The sequence below is a fragment of the Salvelinus alpinus genome, chromosome 9 (assembly GCF_045679555.1).
Source record: "Salvelinus alpinus chromosome 9, SLU_Salpinus.1, whole genome shotgun sequence".
NCBI classification, from domain to species: domain Eukaryota; kingdom Metazoa; phylum Chordata; class Actinopteri; order Salmoniformes; family Salmonidae; genus Salvelinus; species Salvelinus alpinus.
In genome coordinates, this window is record NC_092094.1 from 82,693,270 (window position 1) to 82,709,235 (window position 15,966).

Consider the following 15,966-nt stretch of genomic DNA (forward strand, 5'->3'; position numbering starts at 1 on the left):
CGATGAACAGTTGTTGTGCTGACGTTGCTTCCAGAGACAGTTTGGAACTCAAACTACATGCTTCAGCACTCGGCGGTCCAGTTCTGTGAGCTTGTGTGGCCCATCACTTTGTGGCTGAGCCGTTGATGCTCCTAGATATTTTCACTTCACAATAACAGCATTTACAGTTGACCGGGGCAGCTCTAGCAGGGCAGAAATTTGATGAAATGATTGTTGGAAAGGTGGCATCCTATGACGGTGCCACATTGAAAGTCACTGAGCTCTTCAGTAAGGCCATTCTACTGCCAATGTTTGTCTATGGAGACTGCATGGCTGTGTGCTCGATTTTATACACCTGTCAGCAACGGGTGTGGCTGAAATAGCCGAATTCACAAATTTGAAGGGGTGTCCACATACTTTTGTATATAGCAGTAAGAGGACAAGTGTTTAAAACTGGCCACCAGATGGCACTATTATTCCTTTTCCGTCTTGTCATTTGTTCCCGACTTTAATGTGCCCAGAAGGCTAAACATTCTTCTGCCCCCGGCGATCGGCTCTTACATAAAACATCCTTCGTTCAGGCTGCAAAGGCGTCTGTTACTTTCTTAACTCAATTTGATGGCCCGCCGCCTAAAAAATAGGTCACAGAAATGGAGAAAAAAGGATTGTACTTTACAGGCTCTAGAGAAGTTAAATTTGTACTTAACAAATAAAGCCATAATATGCATTGTTAAGGTGTCTTGTATGATTCAGAGAAGTTTCATATGATGTCTCAAAATGGTCAAGCCCACAAGCATAAATCTCTAAGGTGTACTTTTACAGATGAATTTGGCACTAGTATTCAACAGCTTAAAAAAACAAATACATTGTTGAAATGTAAAAATATTTACTTGGTAAATATGTTTAAAGGGGTCTAGTTTGCATATGTGCCTTTAATTTCAATACATTGAATCCATGATACTCGTGGTATATAAAAATATCTTCGTGGTCACATGTGTGATCAATGGGAAAATAGTGTCTCTAATGTATACTGTATATATTTAATCATAGCAGATTATTATTTTTCAGTAGATTGAAGTTGGGATATACACTGAGTGTAGAAAACATTAAGAACACCTTCCTAATATTGAGTTGCACCACTTTTGCCCTCAGAACAGACTCAATTCGTCAGGGCATGGACTCTACAAGGTGTTGAAAGTGTTCCACAGGGATGCTGACCCATGTTGACTCCAATGCTTCCCACAGTTGTGTCACGTTGGCTGGATGTCCTTTGGGTGGTGGACCATTCTTGACACACACAGGAAAAACCCAGCAACGTTGAAGTTTTTGACACACTCAAACCAGTGCACCTGGCACATACTACCATACCCCCTTAACTCTTTTTTTGACCTGCCCATTCACCCTCTGAATGACACACATACACAATCCATGTCTCAATTGTCTCAAGGCTTAAAAATCCTTCTTTAACCTGTCTCTTCCCCTTCATCTACACTGATTGAAGTGGATGTAACAGGTGATATTAATAAGGTTAATAAGCTTTCACCTGGATTCACCTGGTCAGTCTATGTCACGGAAAGAGCAGGAGTTCATACATTTTTTTAAGCTCAGTGTACTTGATCAAGATGATCTTACAGATGATTTTACCATCATCCGTTAGCCTTTACATATGTTTAAATCAGTGATTGACTGAAAACATCATATTTTGTTATTTCAGGGGGAATTATAGACCCATATACCAAATTAGTGTAATAACGTAATACATATTTAATGTCAATAGCATTGTTTAGTGTCTCTTGCACATTGTAGACCTGGTTTGTGTGAGTTGTGCTAAATAGTCACAAGGGTAGGCCTGGTTTATTATTATGAATTGAAGAGTGGTTACATTTCTCCAGCTGCATTCCCACACTTATTCTGAAACCGTGGTGGGGAGGTACTTTGTTATTGTTTCAACACTGATCGTCGCTTTAAGGTCACAGATTAGTTAGGAACTCCTCTCACCTGGTTGTGTAGGTCTTAATTGGACACAAATGGAAAGGAAATAACAAAAACTAGCAGACACTTGGCCCTCCATGGAATGAGTTTGACACCCCTACACTAAGCATTCCCTACCTCCTGTTTAGGCTACATGGGTTTGCGCATGCATCAGGCGATCAAAACCAGTGTTCTGAAAAGTTTGTTTTAATAATATTTTCCTGTGGATGTTTTGTAAAAAATGTCCAACGGCATAAGGAACAGCGTCAACAACCGGCAGAATAAATTGAAATTACAGTTTCAATTGAATAAAGGCCGACCTAAACAGCAATGGAGTAAAGGCCACTGGGCGAATACTCTCATGAATCCCTCTCACACTGTGGGAGGGAGGACAGGACCCTTGGTTTAGACCAGTGTTTCTTAATCCTGCTTCTTCTTCCCTAGCACTACACACCTGGTTCCACTAATTCAAGGTTTGGTGATGAGTTGATTAGTGGAATAAGGTGTGTGTAGTGCTAGGGCAAAAACAAAAATGTGCAGCCCTTGGGGTCCCCAGGACCAGGATAGAGAACCACTGGTTTAGGATAAGGTCCGTCATTCCAATTTGAAAGCAGTACCACAAGGTGGCAGCATTGGACCATATAAAACATTATCTCCAATCAAGACTTGGCACAATACCTGGCTACTGTTTGAGAAAAGACAATTATAACCCATGTCAAGCAAAATACTTGCCTAATTATTAAATATAGGTATATGTAGCCTATTGGTTTTTGTGAAAGAGATGGGGGTTGGAGGGGTGAGGAAGACCTAGGCATATTCTGTCAGTAAGACATCAAATATTGACTTTACAAACATCTTAGTACATATGTTCTGTAACATTGTTTTATTACACTTTGTCTGAGAGAAAAAAAATAAGAATTTACAATTTACTGCTACAGAACTTGACCTCGTTTTAGGTTGCTGTGAATCTGACTAAAGCTATAAAAATGATCTAAGTAATCCTAATGAAAAGTTAAAGTTGAGGTTATGCATTGATTTCCTCGCCAGTGTTGCAACATAATTTCATCAGTGCTGTTTCCATTAGCCGTTTTCATCGATGTAGTCAAAACAAGGGGCTTTAAAGGGCTGCTGGGGTGAGTATGTATTAGGTCATATTTACACATTTAACTCCACTATACAATGAATGAGTTATTTACTTAAGCTACATAAGTCGATTTGCAGGCTACATTGAACATTAAACACTATTTCACTGGCCGCTTAGAGTGCAATAATGAAGCCATACTCTATACCGTTCTGTTATTCTAGGTGCTGTCCATGGTGCTGATTTGTGGAGGCAGGTGCTGTGCAAGAAGTCTATGCATATTGGATGCTATGTTTGTATTTGTATTTTGTATTTATTCAGGATCCCCATTAGTTCCTGTCAAGGCAGCAGCTGCTATTCCTGGGGTCCAAACATATTAAAGCACTAACATTACATATAAAACCAAATATAAAACAGGACATCATTTAACATTATTACACCATTACATAACTACAATACAAAATGTTCAATACCACCATACAGCAATATCACAATGTATGCGTATGCATGTGTCTGTACCTTTGTGTGTGTCTCTTCACAGTCCCCATTGTTCCATAAGGTGTGTTTTTACCTGTTTAAAAAAAAAATCTGATTCTGCTTACTTGCATCAGTTACCTGATGTGGAATAGAGTTCCATGTAGTCATGGCTCTATGTAGTACTGTGCGCCTCCCATAGTCTGTTCTGGACTTGGGGACTGTGAAGAGACCTCTGGTGGCATGTCGTGTGGGGTATGCATGGGTGTCCGAGCTGTGGGCAAGACAGCTCGGTACATTCAGCTTGTCAACCTCTTACAATCTCTTACAAAAACAAGTAGAAGTCAATCTCTCTTCCACTTTGAGCCATGAGAGATTGACATGCATGTCATTAATGTTAGCGCTCTGTGTAATTTTAAGGGCCAGCCGAGCTGCCCTGTTCTGAGCCAACTGCAATTTTCCTAAGTCCCTCTTTGTGGCACCTGAAAACACTACTGAACAGTAGTCTAGGTGCAACAAAAATAGGGCCTGTAGGACTTGCCTTGTTGATAGTGTTGTTAAGAAGGTAGAGCTTTATTATGGACAGACTGATCCCCATCTTAGCTACTGTTGTATCAATATGTTTTGACCGTGACAGTTTACAATCCAGGGTTACTCCAAGCAGTTTAGTCACCTCAACTTGCTCAATTTCCACATTATTCATTACGAGATGTAGTTGAGGTTTAGGGTTTAGTGAATGATTTGTCCCAAATACAATGCTTTCAGTTTTGGAAATTTAGGACTAACTTTTTCCTTGCTACCCATTCCAAAGATAACTGCAGCTCTTTGTAAAGTGTTGCAGTCATTTCAGTCGCTGTAGTAGCTGATGTGTAGTAGCTGCCGTGTATAATGTTGAGTCATCCGCATACATAGACACACTGGCCTTACTCAAAGCCAGTGGCATGTTGTTAGGAAAGATTTAAAAAAGCAAGGGGCCTAAACAGCTACCCTGGGGAATACCTGATTCTACCTGGATTATGTTTGAGAAGCTTCCATTAAAGAACACCCTCTGTGTTCTGTTAGACAAGTAACTATTTATCCACATTATAGCAGGGGGTGTTTTTCTAGCAGCAGACTATGATCTATAATGTCAAAAGCTGCGCTGAAGTCTAACAAGACAGCCCCCACAATCATTTTATCTTCAATTTCTCTCAGCCAATCATCAATCATTTGTGTAAGTGCTGTGCTTGTTGAGTGTCCTTCCCTATAAGTCTGTTGTCAATTTGTTTACTGTAAAATAGCATTGTATCTGGTCAAACACCATTTTTTACAGAAGTTTACTAAGGGTTGGAAACAGGCTGATTGGTTGGCTATTTGAGACAGTAAAGGGGGATTTACTATTCTTGGGTAGCGGAATGACTTTAGCTTCCCTCCAGGTCTGAGGGCACACACTTTCTAGTAGGCTTAAATTGAAGATGTGGCAAATAGGAGTGGCAATATCGTCCGCTATTATCCTCAGTAATTTTCCATCCAGATTGTCAGACCCCAATGGCTTGTCATTGTTGATAGACAACAATTATTTTTTTCACCTCTTCCACACTGACTTTACAGAATTCAAAAGTACAGTTCTTGTTTTTTCATAATTTTGTCAGATATACTTGGATGTGTAGTGTCAGCGTTTGTTGCTGGCATGTCATATGTCATTTGCTTATCTTGCCTATGAAAAAGTCATTAAAGTAGTTGGCAATATCAGTGGGTTGTGTAATGAATGAGCCATCTGATTCAATGAATGATGGAGCCAAGTAAGCCTTTTTTCCCAAAATGTAATTTAAGGTTCTCCAAAGCTTTTTACTATCATTCTTTATATCATTTATTTTTGTTTCATAGTATAGTTTATTTTTCTTTAGTTTAGTCACATGATTTCTTAATTTGCAGTACGTTTGCCAATCAGTTGGGCTGCTAGACTTTTGCCATTCCTTTTGCCTCATCCCTCTCAACCATACAATTTTTCAAATCCTCATCAATCCAAGGGGATTTAACAGTTTTTACAGTCATTTTCTTAATGGATGTGTGCTTATTACTAACTGGAATAAGCTATTTCCTAAATGTGTCAAGTGCAGTGTCTGGTTGCTCCTCATTACGCACCACAGACCACAGCAAATATTCTTTACATCATCAACATATAAATCACTACAAAACGTATTCTATGACCTCTTAAACATTATATTAGGCCCAGCCTTTGGAACTTTAGTTTTCCTAGATATGGCTACTATATTGTGATCACTACATCTGATGGATCTGGATACTGCTTTAAAGCACATTTCTGCAGCATTAGTAAAGATGTGGTCAATACATGTTGATGATTTCATTCCTGTGCTGTTTGTAAATACCCTGGTAGGTTGACTGACAACCTGAACCAGGTTGCACGTTTTTTCTTGAGTGGACAGCTTGATGAGAGCCAGTCTATATTTAAGTCACTCAGAAAATATACTTCTCTGTTGATATCGCATACATTATCAAGCATTTCACACATATTATCCGGATACTGACTGTTAGCACTTGGTGGTCTATATCAGCTTCCCACCAGAATGGGGCAGATGGACCTGTAGCCATATTACTTCAACTGTATTTAACATGAAATCCTCTCTAAAGCTTTACAGGAATGTGGTTCTGAATATAGACCGCAACATAGCGTTAGATAACGCTGTTAATTGAATTAATGTCTATAGGCTATGTACTGTTAGATATATCTATTCGACGCGCCTAAACAGTTAAGAATACTATCACTGAATACATCACCAAAGGAAAAGCTACTATTGTGCGCTATTGTGCGGCTGTTGTATGGCGAGGGAATTTTGAAAGCTCACGCTTTAATGTTTGTATTAATAAGATCCACTGGTGACGTCGAAGATAAAGACCCGACTGCCGTATTTTGACTGCAAGACTATGCTTCACATTCCAGCCCCGCTCTCAATTGTTCCAGCCTATACCAACGCTCACACGCTCTCTCGGGAACCGTTGGCATTGGCAGTGAGCGAGCGGGCATGAGTGACAGTCTGCAGTAGTTCGCTCGGGCTCCCAACCTCATATATCGCGTTGGATTAGCTATATGCTAATATCGATTAGAAAGAAGAGTGAGCCGAGAGTGGAGGCTACCCGAGTCTGAGCAGGCTCCTCAACAGCCATGGCTGAAGGTGGTGAAGGGGAAGATGAAATTCAGTTCTTGAGAACTGTAAGTAGCCCAATGTCCGTTCGCTAATTTGTGTGGCAACCTGCCTCCTGTGTGCATTTCCAGTGTTGTATCCCATGCATGTCTATTTAATAGCCTACTGCAGATTATGCTTTACGTAGCCAGGTGGTTATAGGCTACATCTTGAGTATGAAATATTTATATAATGTAGCCAATAGGTCTAATTCAAAGTACACTGTCTCCTGAACGTGAGCGCTTTTTGGGTAGCCCTCGATAACCTGCTCCTTCGTAAAGCAGACCTGGCTGGCGACGAGAGGACCTTTTTTGTTTGGCGCATCCCTCACTTTGATTCATTTCTAGATTTAATTTGTCCGGTTGTCTCAGTAGCCTACGTTTTGCTGTCAATGAATGCAATGAAATGCTGGAATGCCTAACATTGTACTACTCCTTCCAGATAATAAGACGACGCCTGTCTCACTTTCAGCCCACAACACTACTGCGTTGTTGTTGTTGATTGCTAACTAGTACGTTTCCCTTTTCCAGGTGTAGCAATGCTGTCTACACTATAGTTAAAAAAGTTAACCTTTTGCATGTCTAGTTATTATTCATAACCTCAAATTCTGAATATGGTGTCTACCCAGGCAGATGTAGAGGCAGTAAGCAAAATGAAAAGCAATAGCCTAATGTAGGCCTAATATTGTTATGGTGATTTACTGTGATAGATGAGGCATTTGCAGTGGTCACTGACAGCACTTAGTTCTGGGTGCTCTCGCAGGGCTCTCCGTTCAAAACAAGCCATGTTAATTATCGGATGACAACAATGATTTGGGCAGTGGGCTTCCTCAGTTCTGTTTGACCATGCTGTCAGGCTTACAGCACATAAATCCGTCAAGACATTGCACAGGAGGCTGCCGAAGGGAAGACGGTTCATAATATTGGCTGGAATGGAGTGAATGGAATGGTATCAAACAAACACATGGAAACCATGTTTGATGTGTTCAATACCATTCCATTGATTCCGTTCCAGCCATTACTATGAGCCCATCCTTCCCAATTAAGGTGCCACCAACCTCCTGTGAGATAATGTGGTCCTATACTAATGAAAGTAGGGGTTGTAACTTGAGGTAGAATGGCTCAGAGGAGCACCTCTCCTTATGGTCTACACTACTTGCTACTACTAATCTTTTGGCATAGCAAGTTATGCTAGAAAACATAGCTTTATCTACAAAGTTGAGGCTAATATGAAACCAAAAATGAAAACCCACCTCTTAAAGCATAAGCAAGCTCTTCTTGGTGATGAGGTTGATGACCTTGCTGACTTTGTCACTACAACTACAGGGAAACACATTTGAGAAATATCTGGACTAAAAATACCCCACAGTTTAGCTAGGTGAAGGATATGAGGGCTGGAGGCCTTCTAGACTTCTGGACACTGGGAGGTGTTTGGTGGTTGCACATATCACAGTCAGTGGGGGTTTTCATTGGTTTTCCTTTATCAAGTTGCCTACAGTGGGAGAATTCTACTTATATTAATTATTCACCATACCATTGGAGGGTGAGGAAGGTTGGCTGTTATAATATGAAACCATAGACTTACATTTCTTTCTTCTCATTCAAAGGCATATTTAAAAACCCAGTGGAAATTCTGTTCAATGCAGTGGCATATTAAAGTAGATGAATGCAGAAGTGGAGAGTATATTTACAACCCAAGAAGAGCTTAGTGATTCTACTTCTGTGCAGCTAACGTGTAAAAGTGTGGAACTTGGCAGATGCCAGACGTCCTTCCTCAATGACAACGTGTGAGAAATCTTTGACCTCATCAGCTGCTTCAGGGCTGAAATCCTAAAAATGCATTTCAGTTCCTATCTCATCCTTCTCCTGCACAGATAGTAGCCTACCCCCACACATTCCCAGAAGACAAGTGTCAGTTATGGAGCACCATTAACTGTGTGAAGTGACACAGAGCTAAGAGGACATTGAGGAAAGAGAAGCTGAGCGAAAGATGCACCCTGCTATTTTGCTGTTAAGAGAGGCTACTTACTTGGACATCAGCAGTGGGCTTAGTAAGTCCATGTTTGCATTGCTCTGGAAGCCTCCTGTATTCCCAGAAATGACAGTGGGTGGGGTTTAAAATTTGTCCCTGAAAAAGCTGATGCTTCCAATGCTCCGCAGTTCCCCGTCCCTTGTTACCACTACATGCAGAGGTTGTTACATCATTATGCACACCGCCCCAAACAGTGCTGACATTTCAGCACTATTACTGCTTGGAGGGCTAGCACCTAAATGCCAGACAGCAGTCTGCACCTGTGATCTATACAGTAAAAACAATGGACAAAAGTTCTGGAGTTGGCCCTTTGGCTTTTGCAACATGGGGTTTTGCTATCTGTGCTAAAATTATTTTTCTTAGCCTATCAAATTTGCCTTGGCTGGTCCCACCACAGTTGTCCTCTTTGGCAAAGTTCAAATGTGACGCTTTGAGTTGTGAAGGCACTGCTTCTTTGAGAGACTTTGCAGCTTGTTGCATCCAAACGCAAGGGGCAGCAGCTGACTGGATGGAATGGGGATGGGGCCTATGTGCGGCGGCAGCGCGGTGTGAACGTGTGGTGTTGCTGCAGAGTCAGGCTGCACCAGACATGCCACATCAGAGCAGAGTGCAGAAATGATTCATCAGGCCAAGGTGCAGCTGAGCTGGTTTTGACTCTATTCTCTGTACTGTTGCCAACACATTTAAGAGCACACACACACAGAGTCTCTGACTGATCTTGCCCTTGGATGAATATTCCCATTTAGCAGTAAACAGGCAGCATGTTTTCCCTGTACATCCACAATGCAGCATGTTTTCCCTGTACATCAACATACTGTCTTTTACTGTAGCAGAAGAACTTAATAAAGCGGTGCACAAACGGACTTTTCTCTAGTAACAACTAAACAAAGTAATTTCCCCTGAGAGAGCAGAGGAATTAGCCTCTGGCGGCCTGCTCATCTAAAGCCATTCCAGAGAGAGGATTTCTCAGCCATGGGTAATTTGATGCTGCGGGAAGAGGAACAGCTCTTATTGTGAGCTCCGAGACTCACAGCGAGCATTCTCCAATCTCTTGTTAAATGTTAAAGGGTGCTAGGGGGATAGGGGAGAGTATAATAAGGCTAAACATTTTACTGTAGTATGGTTGTTTTCTATTTGTAGATGTCCTGAGATGGACCAGCACCAGCATAGTGGCCTCATAAGCAAGATGATGATACAGAGTTGTATGAATAAAATCTCAGTTTATATGGCATAATGGATCAGACTGTTATGTAAGAATTATTTAGCAAATGAACTGGAACAATAATACGGTATGTCACTTTTAATCCGTATCAGTAGCCTGTACGTGTGACGTGTGTGTGTGCCACGGTTACTTAAGTTCCAGGTCCAATGCAACCATTTGTCTCTTTTTGTCTCATTATCAAATCATTTCTGGGTAACAGTTTAAGTACTTATTGTGATTGTTTTCAATTAAAATGGTCAAAAAGAAACATGTATTTTTAGCAAAGATACATATCTCAAGCAAGAAATTAGCTGGGAGTGGTCTGAGTGGGGAGGGGAAAACAGAAAACTAGCTGTTATTGGCAGAGAGATTTGGAAGCATCTTTCTTATTGGTCATTTAACTAATTTACCGCCTGTGATGTCACCAGGCAGGCCAAAACTCCATCCCACCAAACAAGTATTATTCCAACCCCATAGTGTGGAAATACTATATATAAAACACAGGAGTTCAAGTTTTTGACTGCACTGGGCCTTTAACACCCACGGGCTCTAACAGGGAGCTGATCTCTGGAGGGATGGAACAGTCTGCAGTGGGAAACAAGCCATTGGCTTCCTCTCATCTCATCCTCAGTTTGTTTGTCTGTTTGATTGTGCTGTGGTTCTGACAGGGGGTCTCTGATTTGTACATGCACCACGCTGCGTGGGACCTGATCCACACATCTGATCACTAAGGAATAGAGATGGGCTGGGGCCACACCCCCCTCCTCTAGAATATCCCCCGCTGGATGAAAATCAAAGTCTTTGGCTCCATTAGCAGGTAGTGGGGGAGTGGTGGCAGCCGTGAAAAGGGCAGCGTGTGAGTGTGACTAATGTGCTATGGCAGTGTTTGGACTGTTAGGTTTTATGTGGAGGGACTGTCTGACCTGGCGTACCAACCAGGTGTCAGCACATTCAGAGAGACAGGCATAATGAACCATCACTGCCCCCCTCCTAACACAAAAACAACTCCAGGTAAGCTTGACTTGGCACCAACACCAAGCAGACGCTGGTGTTTAACGTCTGGCTAGTGGGTGTATTCTTTAATGGCTGCAGTGCCGGAGGTGAGCGCTTCAGTGAAATGCTTACTTACGGGCCATTTTTCAACAATGCAGAGTTAAAGATAAAACAAATAGAATTAGTGACATGAGGAACCTATACAGTGAATAATGAATAACAATAATGAGTCAAAATAACATGGCTATATAGGAGTTCCAGTACCAAGTCGATGTGCAGGGGTACGAGGTAATTGAGGTAGCTACAGTATGTACATATAGGTAGGGTTACAGTGACTAGGCAACAGGATAGACAGTAGCAGCAGTGTACAAGGCCGGTCAAAAGTTTTAGAACACCTACTTATTTAAGGGTTTTTCTTTATTTTGACTATTTTCTACATTGTAGAATAATAGTGAAGACATCACAATTATGAAATAACACATATGGAATCATGTAGTAACCAAAAAAGTGTTAAACAAATCAAAATATATTTTATATTTTTGATTCTTCAAATAGCCACCCTTTGCCTTGATGACAGCTTTGCACACTCTTGGCCCGGGGGGCGGCAGGGGGAAAGGCTCCCTCACTGGGCCAGAGGATATCAAAGGTGCCCTTAAATTTGAAATGTTTGTCATTTAGCAGACACTCTTATCCAGAGCGACTAGGGTTAAGTGCCTTGCTCAAGGGCACATTGACAGTTTTCATTAAGTTGGCTTGGGGATTCAAAGCAGCGACCTTTCGGTTATTGGCCCAACATGCATAACCACTAGGCTACCTTCCACCCTTGATGCACTTTTCCTGGGCAGTGCTCACTAGCTAGTGTGTACTTTGTGTCAGTAAGGATCCTCAGCCCTCATCACCTTTTAATGAGTGTGGTTCGGTCTGGAAACGCATTGTCACCTTCCAATGTCATTGAAATCACCCATGTGGAGTTCTGCAGTGAAATTCTGTTAATATCCTTTATGATCTTGTTTAATGAATCTAGATCATTTGGATGGTTACTTTACAAATGAATGTAATGTACAATTCAAGTTCAAGGTTGATGTTTGTGTAAAATTGCATTCAATGCCATCTAGAGTTCCATATTAGTGTTTTCTTTTCCCAAGCTCTCTGCATAATTATTTCGAAATGACCATGTGATTTGTATTCCGTGGGAAAAATCATCCCTGACTTTTTAAAATTGATATCTGGTTGCTCTTTTCTCCAAAAAGTGCTTGTCATGCAGGTGCTCTTTTTCTCTGCTGCAATTAAGCATAGATTTTCTAAACTACACTCAGTGTAAATTTTTTTTGAAACACCTCTTTCAATGACAGACTGACCAGGTGAATCCAGGTGAAAGCTATGATCCCCTATTGATGTCATCTGTTAAATCCACTTCAATCAGTGTAGATGAAGGGGAGGAGATGTTTTAAAGAAGGATTTTTAAGCCTTGAGACATAGTCTGCCATTCAGAGGGTGAATGAACAAGATACAATATTTTAAGTGCCTTTGAACGGGGTATGTTAGTAGGTGCTAGGCGCACCGGTTTGAATGTGTCAAGAACTGCAACGTTGCTGGGTTTTTCACGCTCAACAGTTTCCTGTGTGTATCAAGAATGGTCCACCACCCAAAGGACATCCAGCCAACGTGACACAACTGTGGGAAGCATTGGAGTCAACATGGGTCAGCATCCCTGTGGAACGCTTCTGACACCTTGTAGAGTCCATGCCCAGATGAATTGAGGGTGTTGGGTTTAACTCAATATTAGGAAGGTGTTCCTAATGTTTTGTACACTCAGTGTATATCCATATTGCCATATTGATTTCCCCTATGATTTCCCCTATTTTCCCATTACTATTTACACATTTCCTAAAAGTCATTAAGCATTTTTCAATGGTGCACATTTAGAAAGAACTTGTAGAAACAGTGGGGGGCTCATTTTGGGGTGGAAGCAGTGTTCAGCAGAAAGCTGCTCTCCTGTGTTCCCACCGGGTGGAAGGAGACAGACAGATAAGATAGCCTACAAAGGGAATTAAGCCAGCAGCAGAGCCAGAGATGGCCCTGTGAAAGGTAGCTGTAATTAGCTATCGATCCAGCCACCAAATAAAGACATTTCCTGATCATTGTGAATGGTATGCAGTTAGCAGGCCTGATTGATTTGTGTTTCAGAGCATGAATATTTAATCCAGGAACTAGATTTACCTGTTGTTTAGATGCAAGAGAAATGTGTGTGGCACCTTTTCCTTAGCAAAAGTCTGCTAAGATGTTTTTTTATTCCTGTTAAAGGCATTTCATTTTCCTACTCCTCAGACTTGATGACATGGCTGTCAGAGACATGCTCTGCTCATTATTGACAAACTGGTATTTATCGATGTTTCAGTATTTATTCTATAAAATAACTTCTTAAACAGTTCCTAAGTGGCCACTCTCAAGGTAGTTAGCCCTCAGCTAAGTTGGTCTCAAGGTAGTTAGCACTACAGCTAAGTTGGTCTCAAACTAGTTAGCACTACAGCTAAGTTGGTCTCAAGCTAGTTAGCACTACAGCTAAGTTGGTATCAAACTAGTTAGCACTACAGCTAAGTTGGTCTCAAGGTAATTAGCCCCACAACTATGTTGTCCTCGAGGTAGTTACCCCACAGCTAAGTTGCTCTCGAGGTAGTTAGCCCCACAGCTAAGTTGCTCTCGAGGTAGTTAGCCCCACAGCTAAGTTGCTCTCGAGGTAGTTAGCCCCACAGCTAAGTTGCTCTCGAGGTAGTTAGCCCCACAGCTAAGTTGCTCTCGAAGTAGTTAGCCCCACAGCTAAGTTGCTCTCGAGGTAGTGTAAAAGGTTGCGTCAATCGAATCTGGTATCAGGATAAAATGTGATTCAGAGTCACCGAACATACTTTAAGTATTTTTATTTAACATAAGCGATAAATGGTAAATGCAATTTTCGTATATAAGGGTTCACTGTATCACCACGCAGGGTAAAGCAGAGAACTGACTGAAATAGTACAGACATCTTCTTTTAGAGGTAGTTCCAACTTTAGAGTTGGCCTGTCACAGTAGAGGCTTAGCGTGGTTTAAACTTGCTAGCCTATCGGTGGTGCCCAGGCTGGTCCCAGCCTCACAGCACACAGGATCCAGATATCCGGAAGTGTTTGTTGTGAAGTTTGAGCTGAGTTGTCGGTGGCTACACTGCTTAGTTCCTGTTTTCTTGTTATTCAGCATTTTTCCATCTTGTCTCAACCTTCTGGTTAGCACAGTCGACACCCTAGATTTACAACAGCTTTTCTGCAGTCACGCTATGTTTTGTGATTAACATGTCCTATTTCTATAAGGCATATATTTTTGTTAAAAAGAGAACAAAACCATCCTTCACAGTAGTTAGCCCCACAGCTAAGTTGCTCTCGAGGTAGTTAGCCCCACAGCTAAGTTGCTCTCGAGGTAGTTAGCCCCACAGCTAAGTTGCTCTCGAGGTAGTTAGCCCCACAGCTAAGTTGGTCCACAGGATAGTTCTGCTTATGAAGCACTGTCATCACTGCAAACCAACACTCAGTCAGCACCAAGATGAATCATCTTGACCAGCAGTAAGTGATCACACTGTGTGTCCAGTGTCTCTGTGTACGTGGGAAATGTATAAATCACTCTCGGATGTTTTAAAAATAATAGGATTGCTATGTAAAAATTGTAGAGGCTTATTGCAACATGGCTCGCTGCCACGGAATGTCCAGTAACACTTTCTATTATTGCTTAAGTTAATGATGGAATCCGCAGTAGGAGGAACAGCGCCACTGTCCATCCCACGGCCATTGTTATTGTTTTGTTGACGAAGCAGAGCTGGGAGTGTCGCGCACCAAGGTAAAACATTTTTGCAGTACATATGCTTCTGTTCTATCCCATGTGCAATGATGTCTGAGGGAAAAAAACTGTTTGTTGTTTGCAATAACTTCTTTGTTGTTGTAATATTGCAAACAGATGTGTCAGTTTTACCATTAAGGATTCCAGCTTTATACCCTCATTTGAAACTGTAGTGAGGCGTTACGCTGTCTAGCAGACCAAACGTTATGAAGCCACACCAGTGCTTCATGCTGTTTACTTCAGACATGTGGCAGAACCTGAATATGAGGAGTCAGACATATTGAACTTGTCAGTGAGTAATCAATCAATACAGTTCAGATCTTGCTCTGAGTTTGGTGGGCTGACTGACCTGTCACTCGGGAAGATGGAGTGAACGAGGGGCGGGTCTAAAACTCACGTTATCAGTGCTGACTGACACTACCCACCCTGTTTTGACACCCCCCCTTACATCAGCAGGCCTTCTACACAGAACATTTCTCAATAATGTTTTGCAGTGTGCATGGTTATGCAGGACTTTTCTAGCAGGGCTTTTCTAGCAGCGCATTATCCTCCACCATCTGAGCAACCCCAAACTGCACTCATGACATTTAAAAACTGTCCCGGTTTCCACAGAAACAATGTGAGTGTTTTCTAATATAGCACAGAAATAAAAGTAATTATACCACTTTGTATACTTGGCTGTATTTCTGAATCATTCCCTCCTACATAAGCAGGACCTCTGGTATTTGTGCGATAATGATGCCTAATGTGCTGCGGTACCCAACTCCCTACTGTGCTCTTAATAAGGCTTTTAGAAGAACATTTAGTATCTGTTGTTTGTGATGCTTACTTACCCTCACAGAAATTCAACTGTCAAATTTGCAGTTTCTCATGTGAAAATCTCATGTTCACATGTGAAATTGCAAGTTCACATGTGATAACCATTCACATGTGAACATCAAATTTGCTGTTTCACATGTACGAAAATCCACATGCAAAAAAATTATGTGGTGGTGAAATAGTGTTATTCTCCTAACATGTGAAACATGTTGCATTAGCAATGCTTCCACATACAGTACCAGTCAAGAGTTTGGACACCACATTCAAGGGTTTTTCTTTATTTTTACTATTTTCTACATTGTAAAATAATAGTGACATCAAAACTATGAAATAACACATGGAATCATGTAGTAACCAAAAAAGTGTTCAACAAGTTC

The 15,966-nt window shown here is 41.4% G+C and overlaps 1 protein-coding gene across 2 annotated transcripts in view; it reads left to right on the forward strand.

Annotated features, from left to right (window-relative positions):
- Positions 1–6,452: 6,452 nt before the first annotated feature.
- Positions 6,453–15,966, forward strand: part of LOC139530772 (ryanodine receptor 3-like) — a 177,282-nt gene continuing 167,768 nt past the window's right edge. For both annotated transcript variants that reach the window (XM_071327455.1, XM_071327456.1), the window contains exon 1: positions 6,453–6,716. In XM_071327455.1, coding sequence (XP_071183556.1) covers positions 6,669–6,716 — 48 coding nt within the window. In that variant the 5' untranslated portion in view covers positions 6,453–6,668. The remainder of the gene's footprint in view (positions 6,717–15,966) is intronic.